Source organism: Mesoplodon bidens (assembly GCF_964165515.1).
Source record: "Mesoplodon bidens genome assembly, chromosome: 7".
NCBI lineage: Eukaryota > Metazoa > Chordata > Mammalia > Artiodactyla > Ziphiidae > Mesoplodon > Mesoplodon bidens.
In genome coordinates, this window is record NC_138164.1 from 47,720,165 (window position 1) to 47,732,435 (window position 12,271).

The 12,271-nt window shown below is 48.6% G+C and overlaps 1 protein-coding gene across 9 annotated transcripts in view; it reads left to right on the forward strand.

The window, feature by feature from the left end:
• The window catches only part of PLEKHA7 (pleckstrin homology domain containing A7), a 214,534-nt gene that overhangs the window by 133,410 nt on the left and 68,853 nt on the right, over positions 1 to 12,271 (forward strand). For all 9 annotated transcript variants that reach the window (XM_081240244.1, XM_081240245.1, XM_081240247.1 and 6 more), the window contains 3 exons: positions 7,940 to 8,051; positions 8,819 to 8,923; positions 11,866 to 11,938. In XM_081240244.1, the coding sequence (XP_081096370.1) occupies positions 7,940 to 8,051; positions 8,819 to 8,923; positions 11,866 to 11,938 (290 nt within the window). The remainder of the gene's footprint in view (positions 1 to 7,939; positions 8,052 to 8,818; positions 8,924 to 11,865; positions 11,939 to 12,271) is intronic.

Here is a 12,271-nt window from a genome sequence, read left to right on the forward strand (position 1 = left end):
CCTCAGATGCTATGCCTCTAACTACTACACCTACTGCCTCTCATTTCAGTGGTCTTCAGGAGACATTCCCCTTCCTTAGCTGTACTTAAGCGTTAATGTGTTGACTAAGTAGGCTACTGCTCCTTAGAAGTTTTAATTGTAATTGTATTTGCAGTAATGAAATGTGATCTAATAACTTCACGCTTGCTTGAAAGGTGCCAGCTCCCTCGGTAGTCTCTTCTTCAGAAAACATCCTCAAGCCTTTTTACAGGGCTTCAGTTACAGTGATTGGATCATTTGGTTTCTTCTTCTGAAGGCCTCTTTCCTGATTCTCAGTGACTTTCTTGAATTGGGAGCTTGTGGCTTAAAGGGCCACACCCAGGGGCCCTCATAAAGGCAGAAGCCTTGGCACAGAGAACTCCCAGGCTTTGGTTTTTGTGGTTGGTGCTGTGCGCAGGAGCATTTACTCCTCAGTGCTGGGATGCCCAGGAAGCCGCTGACAGACGCCTCTGCAGCTCTTGGGGAAGAGGAGAGAAGCATTCCGGAGCCGGGAGGCTGGCAGCTGACTGACAGCAGGCTGTGTACACTGATCCCCAGGCTCTGTTAAACATTTGATGACGAGGTGGGGCCTAGTTGAGAGAGTATGCGCTCTGGAAGTTCAGAAGCCTGCTCTGCTCAGAAGCCAGCTGTTAGGCCCCCAGGATCACCTTGGAGTTTCCTAACTAGGGGAGAGGACCCTTGCCTGGCCTGTCTTTCTGGGCAACCTAGGAAGTTTAGCTTGTTCCTTCCATTGAGGTCTGAGCAGCCCTTCATTTTCTCATTGGACTGCTTAGAGAAAAACCACAGTTGGAATTGCCTAGAATTTCATGAGTGGTGTTTGGAGGATAAGACTTTAAAAGATACTATCTTGCTGAAGGTTAGACTTACCTTCCTGACCTTTGACCTCTTTGGGGGTTCACGCTGCAGGTTGCAGGGCAAGACTCTCCAAGGCATATGCTGATTATGCCTGGGGGTGGGGTATTTCCTGCTGCTAGAGATGGCTGTCTCCCGTTCTTCCTGCAGTTTCAAGTTGGTGAAAGCTCGAAGTGAGAGATTAAGAGCCCAGGTTGGCAGAGGGGGTGCACTACAACTCTGAGCTCGGAGAAGGAGTCTGTCCTGTAGCTCACCTGCTGAGCCCTGGGCTGTGAGGCTGATGTGTTGCTGTCTGCGGCTGATATAGCCAGCACCTTGTCTTTCCAGACTGGCAGTCTTGGGCTAGCTTTGCCTGTTGCTTTTGGTTACCATGGCAGCAGAAAAATGAGGAAAAATGGGAACACCTGGCAAGCAGATGCAGAAACTTGACTGTTCAGTTTTCATTCCTGGTCTAAGAGACGGTGTTGTTGACAGTCACAGGTAAGGGAAGAGGTGATGATGGTGTCCTTAGTTCATTCAGACATCTGGGTGTTGGCTTGGCTTTTGATGTTGATGTTTCGAAGGGCATTGGTGCTGGGGATGTAGTCGTTGCCACACAGCAAGCACGTCTCCGGCTGTCTGTGCTGAGGAAGATGCTGCAGTGGTGGCTTTGCTGTGTGTGGAAAGGAAGCTGCTGCTTGCACAGTGATTTTGTCTTCCTGTGACTGCCCTCCTTGTCCTCTTCTTTTACCTCCTCCTGGTCTTGGAAGTACCCAGATCTCCATTAGAAAAGGCTATTTTCTAATGTGTAAAGTGGCTGCCTGGTAATCCAGGAGGAGCGGATATGCTAGAAAAGGGCTTGCCAAAGGCCGGGGTTAGAATTGTAGCATCTCTGAAACAGCAGAACAGAGGTGAAGAGGACAATAGAGGTCAAAGTCTGGTTCTCCCTCGGCATAGACAGAGACATAGAGCCTGGACAGCAGAAGAGACTGGACCAGGCTCATACGGCAGAGCGGGACTCAGGCCAAGTTCAGGACAGTGCTTGGGTTTGAAGGTGGGAGAGAGGAGCCCTCGAAGCTCGCTGGGTTGTTGTGCTGGGTGAGGGCTGCCGTTTGGGCTGGTTTCCAGCCCCCGAGGTGGTGTGGAGTCGGGGGAGGAATGGGAGCTTGTGAGAGGAGCTTCAAGAGAGGAGCTGGGGGTGAAGGGGAAGGAATGCAGAAGGCCTTAGCTGAGTAATGAGGCCACAGTCGCTGAATGAAAACCCCTGTCAGACAGCCTCCCCCGGGGTGTTGGGAGTGTGTACAGGGAGCGTTGGTGGTCCGTCTGTGTGTCTCTTTCTCTGGGAAGAGGGGGTGTGGAGGTGTCTGCCTGTTTGGGACAAGAACTTTGTTTTATTCCTGCTTTTCATTGTGTATTGCTCTCCCCAAAGCCCTTAGGGTAGTGGGTGTGAGCGCCTTAAAAAATGCTGGTTGTGCTGGTTGTTTGTGAGTGTGCCTGTTCTCACGCACCCAGTAATCTCAGCTGAGTTCTCCATGTAGAGTCCTTGAGGATACAGCATGAATTTGGGTGCCTATTTTTCTTTTTTTTCAAAAAGGGCTTCAAATGCTTGGCTCTTTTTTTTGGCTGTGCTGGGTCTTTGTTTCTGTGCGAGGGCTTTCTCTAGTTGTGGCAAGCGGGGGCCACTCTTCATCGCGGTGCGCGGGCCTCTCACTATCGCGGCCTCTCTTGTTGCGGAGCACAGGCTCCAGACGCGCAGGCTCAGTAGTTGTGGCTCACGGGCCTAGTTGCTCCGCGGCATGTGGGATCTTCCCAGACCAGGGCTCGAACCCGTGTCCCCTGCATTAGCAGGCAGATTCTCAACCACTGTGCCACCAGGGAAGCCCGGGGTGCCTATTTTTCTAGGAATTAATGGGACACAGATGTCATCTAATGATATCTTCTTCGTAAGAGATTGCTGATTTCTCATAGCTTCCTAACCTCCCATCATAGCCTTGAAGACTCTTGACATTATCTTTCTCCTGGAGAAAGAAAGGGAGGCCAACCCCCCAGCCACAGGGCCATTACACATTAAAGAAGCCCCAGCGAAGGTGTTTATAGGGCTGTTTATAGGAAATGATTGCTGTTCAGAAGTTAATGGTCTGGTACCTTCAGCTTTCTGGAGAGAAGTGCCTTAGAAATAAAAATAAAGTATACCTGAGATTTAAATGCTGGAGTCTCCACTGGTAACAGGGACAAACAGTGCTTTTCGTTGAGTGCCGTGCTTCGTGGTTTTCAAAGTGTCATTTCAGTCTACATAACCATAACCTTGTGAGACGAGAGTTCTTTTCACCTCATTTTGCAAAAATGGAAATTGAGGCCCAGAATAGTGACGTGACTCTTGGAGAGTCAGTAAGCTGCAGAGCTTTGTTGAGATCCCGTTATTCTGGGCTCATGGTCTTTCCACCACCCCAGGATCTTCTTGGTTTGGGGGCTGCTCTTGGGGTTGAGAAGAGCAAAAGCCTGTTTCTGCCAGACCTTGGGACTTGCCGTGGGATGGTATCTCTGTGGCGAAGCCTAGGTTTTGGAGTCCAGCTTCTCTCTTGGGCAAGTCATTAATCTCTCTGAGCCTCAGTTTCCTCTTTGACAAAATGGAGAAGGTAAAACTGGCTTTGCAAGGGTAAGTGAGATAATGCAGGCAAAGTGCCTGACACAGCAGGTACTGGACAAATATAGCCTGGTCCCTGGGCTTGCTTGACCTTGTGTACCCATCCCTAAGGGTTGGTGATACTTGGCCTGGTGACCTACCTGTTGCAACAGCAATAGGGTCTTGCTGTGCCGCCGCTTCAGTCTGCTCCAGTTCCTGATGTTGACTGAGAGGCAGCTGAGGAGCCCATTAACCAAACTCACCTAAATTCAGACCCAGCAGAAAGGAGTGGCTTCTGAATTTATAACTTCTCCCTCTTACTACGTCTGACAGTGTTATATGCATTTGCTCCTGGAAATGTAGGAAGCAGAAGCAGCTCCTTTTGTAGACGGGTAAATTGAGAGACAGAGAAAATGACTTCCTGCCCAGGTTCACCTGACACATCCTTGAGGAAGTTCAGAGTAGAATGAAGGTCCCTTTCCTCCTGCGCTTCTCCAGACTGATTTTTGTGTGGTTCTGACTTCTTTTGTTCTTTTCAGAGGGGAGGCAATTGAGTTAAAACTTTAGCTCACTGTTTTGAACTTCAGCCCACATCCCTCCAGCAAAATAATCAGCATTCATGTAGCCCAAGTCAAGGAAAGAGAAGTCTTTGTTCAAATCATCCCACTGTACTTTGGGATTCACGATAGCACAGAAACCTGGCAAACAGGCTTTTAAGGTAATAGATTTTATTGAATGACACTAAGAGTCTGCCTTCCCCTAGTGTGTGCAGTTTTTTGTCGCCTCTGCCGGCATCTGTGTGACTCATGTGCCTGAGGGCATGCTGCTGGGAACTGAACCACCTTCACAGCTGCTCAGCTCAGGGGCACAGGCTCTTCTTCTTCTCTTCTCTGGGGGAGGGCACTGTTCTTGAGTAAGACCTGTCAGGAGTCTGGGGAGTTGAGGACAAATCAGTGTCTGCCCTGTCAGACTTGTAAGTGGGGAACACACCTGTAAGACGTAACTGGCTGAAGCAAATGTGCCAGAATGCCCACATCCAAGTGATTGTTGCTCCTTTCAGAGTTGTCTCTTCAGGAGGCTACACACATGCTCCATTGATGTCCCCACTGCTCAAAATAATGTGGTAAATGACCTCTAGAAGTTTCCATCAGAGCCAGCTTTTCAGCCAAGTGAGAAAATTGTTTTTGAGACATTTTTCATATCCTCATTTTTGAATACCAAATGGTGTCCCAAGCGTGACCACCATCGTTTTTGGGTTTTTTTTTTTTTGTTTTAAACCAGTTTCCAGGTAACTTCTAGTGATTTCCAGAAGTGATAGTCACCCTTGGAGGGACCTAAGAGACCATTGCCCATGCTGAAGAGATTCAGAGGAACATCCTCTGAATGCAGATCTTGTTACTTGGCCAAGTGGGTAGCTGTGTGTGCCTTGTTCTTTCAAAGAGTCTTTCAAAGGTTAGGGACTGCTAGGTAATGGTTGAGTCTTTTGCTTGAGTGGGAAGTCCTGGTGAAGACATGCTCCCTGTTTGTAGAGATGACATGGTCCCCTCTGTGGGGCAGATTTAGTTTGGACTTTAGTCCTGTCTGCTAATAAGGCAGCTTTCTCTGGATGTTGCTGAGCAGAGGTCTCTATAGTCATGGAGAATGAAGTTGTCTTCATGTGTTTCTCCCTGTCCTCACCCCGCCACCCCTGTCCCGTCCCTCACTAATGTTCAGTGTTGGGGCCACAAACAGTCCTTTTCCAGCTGAAATCTGTTCATACTTGGCTCTCCAGGTGGTAGTCGTACCTTCTTTCCTCACCTACCCAAGGCTGCAAGGAAGTCATCTTTCTTCCTGCACTTGTGGCTGGAGGAGCTTCCCGGCCAGCCAGCATCCCAGAAGCTAGTGTAGGGAGGGGACATGGGGTTAGAATACAGGAAAATGACTACAGTTAGAGCTCAAGATTGTAAGGTGCAGAAATGGCAAAAGTGGTGGGCATCTGTCCTGGATTTCCTGAGCAATCACAAATCCAGATAGTCTCTTCTTTGTCCCACAGAGTAGTGATGGCATATCTAGTTGATGGAATGTGATGCAGTCATTTAAAATGACATGGATGAGTTTAAAAGAAAGGAGAGGGGCTTCCCTGGTGGTCCAGTGGGTAAGACTCCATGCTCCCAATGCAGGGGGCCTGGGTTCAATCCCTGGTCAGGGTACTAGATCCCCCATGCCGCACCTAAGGGCCCGCATGCTGCAACTAAAGATCCCACATGCCGCAACTAAGACCTGGTGCAGCCAAATAAATAAATAAATATTTTTAAAAAAAGAAGAAGAAGAAAGGAGAAGATGTTTATATTACAATAAGTTTAAAAATCAAGATGCCAAATCCTAAACACAGTATGATCACAATTATATAAAAACAAAAAAGCACCCCCCCCCAAAAAAAAAACACAGGCATATAAAAAAGAATGAAAGTAAATATACCAGGTATTAAAAATGACTTTTCTGTGGGTAACAGGACTATGGTGACTTTTTTCTTTTGTTTTAGCTTTTTTCTTATATTTCTCAAGTATTCTGTAATAACCGTCATATCAGTGTCTTAAATGGGAGCCAATTAAACTTGATAAAATCGCAAACAAACCTCTCTTACTGTTGGACTTTGTGTCCTGAATTTTGGCTTAGAGATACAGCTGCCGTGACTGAGATAACCTGAGAACTCTTCTTCCTTGTCTCAACCTCTGTAAGTCTGAAGTCAGGCAAGACCAGGTTCCAGGAAGACGTTTCGGGCATAGTTCTGTCTGGAGGCAGGGGCTGGACAAGGCAGCCTCTCAGAGCTCCTTCCCACCCCCAGTTGGCGATTATCTCTGCTGCACACAGCTTCTGCCAACAGTGAGCGGACTCTTAAGTGTGGTGACATTCTCTGAGTGGGGAGCAGTAACAAAAGTCTGGCTGGGATGGAGGCCGGGGGCGGGGAATCTGGAGTGAGTGCCTGAGCTGACAAGGAGCCAGTGATCTTTCTGCCTGGTGGGACTTGCACCTCCAGCTGCCAAGCATCCGGCAGGGCCCAGCCGCTTGGAAAGCTGGTGCCCGCTGCAGTGGTCCTGCTGCTGGCACAACTCAGAGAGCACGGGAGTCACAGCTACTTCCGCGAAGGACTTCCCTAGTGGTATAGGGTGTCAGGTCTCTGTCTTGGGGTGTGGGAAGGATCACTTATCCTTTGAGCAGCAGTGGTTTTGAAGGAAGCAGCATGTCTCCAGGGTGGAAACTAGGATTTTCCCTCGTAGCACCTGTGTAAAAGTGAGCCTGGCGAACAGACATCCAGAGTGTGTCTTCCTCAGCTGTGTCTTGCCTGGATCCTCCATCTCCATCTCCATCTCCTCAGGGCTCTGGCCCAGGCCTCCAAATCGGATTTTCTCCACTCCTCAAGCCAAAAGCCTCAGTTTACTGCAGCTACCTGGATCCTGTTGCCCATCAGAGCAGCAGACAACTCAGCCACAGCATGCTGGGACTTACACTTTGAGGAAGGCTTACAGATCCTAGAGTTAGGAGGGTCTGGGAATCAAGCATTGAGCTGTTTAAGGATAGGGATTGGATTGTGTAGTCATCTGCTGCCGCTGCTGCTTTGAAAGACTCTGGCAAATGCTGGGGCTCCGTGGAGGCAGGTAAGAAGGGTTCTCTGTGATGGCTCTTAAGTGCTATACCACGATGTTCCCAGGGCGCTGGCCCTCCCAGGGCAGGTGGACCTTCTTGGTGGGACGCATGATGTTGCTGGATGCTGATGGGGACACATCAAGGGGAACTTCACTGAGGATGCAGGCATGCTTCATTTCTTCGTGCTCTCCAGGCATGGCACAAGGGGTTAATATCTTCAGGGGCTCTATTTTGGGGCTAATGGAGTGTTCCTAGAATAAGACTCTTTGTTGAGTAATCTATTTTGGGAGGCAAGCCCCACTGGCATTTATGTAAGCGATTCTGTGTATCTGGGGGGTGTGGATGTGTGCGCACGTGGTTTCTTGTTACTAATTAGAAACAGCTTCTTTTGGGAGCCAGGGGAAATGGAGGTGTGTGTGTGTGTGTGTGTGTGTGTGTTGTGTGTAAGGAGTGTGGATTGTTTTTGCTGTAAAGAGTGGGGTAAACCGTGTGTGCCCATCTGATGGGGCAGTTGCCACAAACACCCGAGTAAGAAAATAAAGGTGGGGACCTTGGGACAGCAGGCAGCAGTGACCTGGCCCCTTCGTAGGGTGTCAGGCTGTGGAGATTGCCCATCTGTCATGCTCTTGATTCCCTGAAGCACGTGGGTAGGCTGGGTGTTGTGGCCCTCTAACGGTAGTCTGGAGTTAGGTGGTGTCTAGAAGATCTGTCCTGGGCTGTTTAAGGTCCATCAACCAGTTCTAACCTGAAATAAATCTCAGATTCCACTTCCCATTGCAGCCTGGCCACTTAATCACTGGATTCCCTTCTGTCTCCCCACAGGCCAAATCCACCTATGTCAAAGCAAGAGAGAAACCAAAGACCGTCCAGCATGGTCAGTGAAACGTCCACGGCCGGGACCACTTCTACCGTGGAGGCCAAGCCTGGCCCCAAGGTGAGCTCCTGGCCACTTCCCCTCTTCTGTATTTTGCCAGGCCCCTTTGTAGCCAGAAACCCGTTTGATCTTCACCATAGTTTTGTGAGGGAGACATGTAATAAGTATTCTCCCCAGATGACAGATCAGAAAATTGAGGCCAATTGGGGTATGTCACATGTCCAAGAAAACAGGTGATTGCTGACAGAACCAGGACTGACATCTACGGCCTTGGCCGCATTCTTCATTTTCCTGTCGTGTCTTTGGAGGGCCACACCTCTGTTGACATGTGTGTCAAAGACCGCATGGTGAGATTCACAACAGAAGGGCCCAGAGGTTTCTGTGCCCACGATATGGAAGCACTGACTGAGGAGCAGGGAAGAGAACCAGCATTGTAGAGAAGGGGAGGGTGCTGAGGAGTGAACCAGATAGGAGGGGTAAATATCTGGAAATTGGCAAATGCTGTGACCAGAGTGTAGCATTGCTCCAGAAAGCCATAGGACATATTAGGGCCAGCAGCTGCTGGTGAAAGTTGATTGAAAAATCCCTTTACGTTTTTTTCCTCTGTGACCCAAACAGGAAGCTTGCTAGCTCTTTCACCCGCCTTTTAATTAGGATGCTGCGGCCGTGTGCACGCCCATTCTCTGTCTTCTTGCTGTTCTTTTGATCAGAGGACACTGCTGCATAGATGAAGGCACAGGGAGCCTACAGCCCTCCTATCATGCAAATGCTTTTTGGGCCTCCCCAAATCCCCCTTGCTGCTAGAGTTCAAGTCTGCTCTTTCCTAGATCATAAAGTCCAGCAGTAAAGTCCACAGCTTTGGGAAGAGGGACCAAGCCATTCGGAGGAACCCCAATGTTCCAGTGGTGGTGAGGGGCTGGTTGCACAAGCAGGTGAGGAGACTGAGGAGGGAGGGGTGGCAGGGAGGTAGTTCTTGCTGAATTCCTTCCTTACACTGACCCCCGGGAACTGGGAACAGGCTCATAATAAGCTTTCTGTTCCTGAGTTTGTCTGAGGCCAGTAGATTCTGCCCCCAGTGCTAAGCGACTTGCTGTTCGTTTTTGTGAGTCGGCAGTCTGCTCAGTGGCTGCAGTTTCCTTCCCCAAACCCACTTAACTGCTTTGGTTCCCCGTGCTCTTGGCTGTCCTGGGACTCGGGCCCAAGTGTGGGTGGGTCAGTATGAATCCAGCCTTACCGCCAATTCTCTGCCAGCACTTGCGTTCCTGATGTGAAAGAGCCTTTGTTATCATTTGCCTGAAAAATCCCATCTTTTCCTTTCCCCCAGTCTAACACACATACATAGCATCCTAGCACCTCAGGTTCCAAATCAGCCAAACTCAGCTCATTGTCTCCTCACCCCTTACCTGTCTTTTTCCCCTAAACTGTTTTTTTCTGGATCTTGGTGGGGGTACCACCACTCTCCCAGGCACCCAGGTTAGAAACTTCAGCACCATCACCAGCTCCTTCTCTCACAGGCCATCCTTCATCTCTAGCTTCACCACACTTCACCACAGCTTCACCAGAGGCAGTTGTTCTGCCTCTGGTCCTCTGGCCTTGGATAGGCTGTGAGCTCCCAGGGTCAGAGAACACGTCCCTTTTGTCTCCTTCCTTCTCTTCTTGCCATCCATCCATTCATCTACCCACCCACCCACCAAGTGCCTGCCGTGTTCTGAGTGCTCTCACAGCAACGACAGAGATGAGTAACGTGGTTCCCGCCCTTGAGAAACTCATGTCATAGTCTGCAGGGGGAAACATAGAAACACCTCTCACGTGTCATGCCATCACCCAGCACAGTCTCTCACAGAGCATATTATCCAAAAAAAAACACAAATTCTGAGAGCAATGATGTACATTTTTACTAAAGGCTTTGTGGGAAAACAGAGGAAGACATTACCTTTCACACCACACAGAATAAATTCCTAAATGTCCCCTTGAAATCTCCCACAGCTCTCCAGCCTCTTCTGGCCGGTACTCCTCTGGCACCACCCTCTCTTAATGATTCCCTCTTCCCTCACAGCTCTGTTCTCATTCTCTTTTCTTACCTGAGTAATCTAACCCTCTGACTTTTCCCACTTGCATCCCCGTCTCCGTTAAACAAAAGGATGCTCCTTTGAAATGTGGAGGTAGAGGGAAGGTATTGTAAATAATCATTCTCCCCAACAGACACCCCCTGGCCCAGGCCCCTCGGCTCCTTGGCTGTGCTGTAACCAAGGTCTGTGTACAGTGCTGTGGGCACACAGCAGAGAGAATGTAGCTATGCTTGGGGGAGTCCTGAAAGGCTTTCCAGAGGAAGTGACATTTGAAGCAGATGTGGAAGGATGGAGAAGAGCTTTTCAAACAAAGCAAGTATCATATGCCAGATCACCTGGTTAATGCAGAAGATAAAACCAAGAAATGCAGGAGCTTAGCAAGTTTTTAACACTTTAGTAAATGGAGAATGAATAAAATTTTTTAAAACTTAAGCCTGTCAAAAACTTTTGCAGAAGGAAGACAATTTTAACAGCTAAAAATGGCTCTGGAATTTTCCTGGGTTTGGGAGAAAAGGGACCCTAAAACTACTATTTTCCTACCCTAGCCATATTTTAAAAAATTTTTCACAAGAAAATCCAGGTCTTTTTCTGTTGAAAGGAAGGAAAAACACAGCAAAATCAGTCCTTTGTGGTAGATAACTGAACTTAGTCAAATGAGAACTTTGCCTCATTGATTAATTAGCTAACTTAAACTCTTTGTTTCATACTATGTAAACCAATTTTCACTGTTTTACAGTGTAGCACCTGAATCAGTGAATGAAGGAAGGAAGGAATAAATAAATAACTTCCCTTTTGTTAAAAACTGATTTCTTTCTTAATGGATGAACTGTATTTTGGGGTTTTGTGGGCCACACTGCGTGACATGTGGGAGTTCCCCAACCAGGGATCAAACCCGTGCCCCTGTTAGTGGAAGCATGGAATCTTAACCACTGGACTGCCAGGGAAGCCCAAGAACTGTATTTTTGAATTCATATCTTCCTTTCTAAAAGGAGGATGCTTATGATATACTAGTCTGTTTATAGGAAACAAAACTTCCTGGGGATAAGCCATCATTGGATCTAAATTTTGATGTCCTATTCAAAGAATGGCTATGCAGTAAAAACTTATTAATTTATTTCGGGCTTTCCTGGTGGCGCAGTGGTTGAGAATCTGCCTGCTGATGCAGGGGACACGGGTTCGAGCCCTGGTCTGGGAGATTCCCACATGCCGCGGAGCAACTAGGCCCGTGAGCCACAACTACTGAGCCTGCGCGTCTGGAGCCTGTGCTCTGCAACAAGAGAGGCCGCGATAGTGAGAGGCCCGCGCACCGCGATGAAGAGTGATCCCCGCTTGCCACAACTAGAGAAAGCCCTCGCACAGAAACGAAGATCCACCACAGCAAAGATAAAGAAATTAATTAATAAACTCCTACCCCCAACATCAAAAAAAAAAAAAAAGAACCCCCAAACCTATTAATTAATTAATTAATTATTTAATTAATTTTTTTGCGGTAGGCGGGCTTCTCACTGTTGTGGCCTCTCCCGTTGCGGAGCACAGGCTCCGGACGTGCAGGCTCAGCGGCCATGGCTCACGGGCCCAGCCGCTCCACGGCATACGGGATCCTCCCGGACCGGGGCACGAACCCGCGTCCCCTGCATCGGCAGGCGGACTCCCAACCACTGCGCCACCAGGGAAGCCCCTTATTAACTTATTGAAAGAAAAAGTGAATATGGGCAAGTCTCGGTTCCAGAATCAGGTTGTACATGACTGGGGAGGGGGAACAGTATGCTCAGATATTGCCCTGATTAGTTTCCTTTGCTTTGCAGGACAGTTCTGGGATGAGGCTGTGGAAGAGGAGGTGGTTTGTGCTTGCTGATTATTGCTTGTTTTACTATAAAGGTGAGCTGAGGCTCAGGTCACCAAGGGGTCTTTGTGCCAGAGTGGGTGGTGAGGTGATGCAAATGGTGGTCTTCTCAAATCCAGTGAATGGACCAGTGGCCTGAGCTAATTGATAACCTGTTAACCTGCCAAAGTGTTCACTTTTACATATGTGCATGGTTGGTGATTTCATTTTTACCAGTCCCAGCACTGGAAGTGCCATTTGTTAAAATAATAGAATCCGGTTTGCCTTCTACTTAAGGTCTCAAGATCTGGAGGTTTTCCAGCTTCTGCCCCACTTGGGGCACAGGCACACCTTTGATTCAATCTGGAGAGATGGGAAGAATAGGTGAA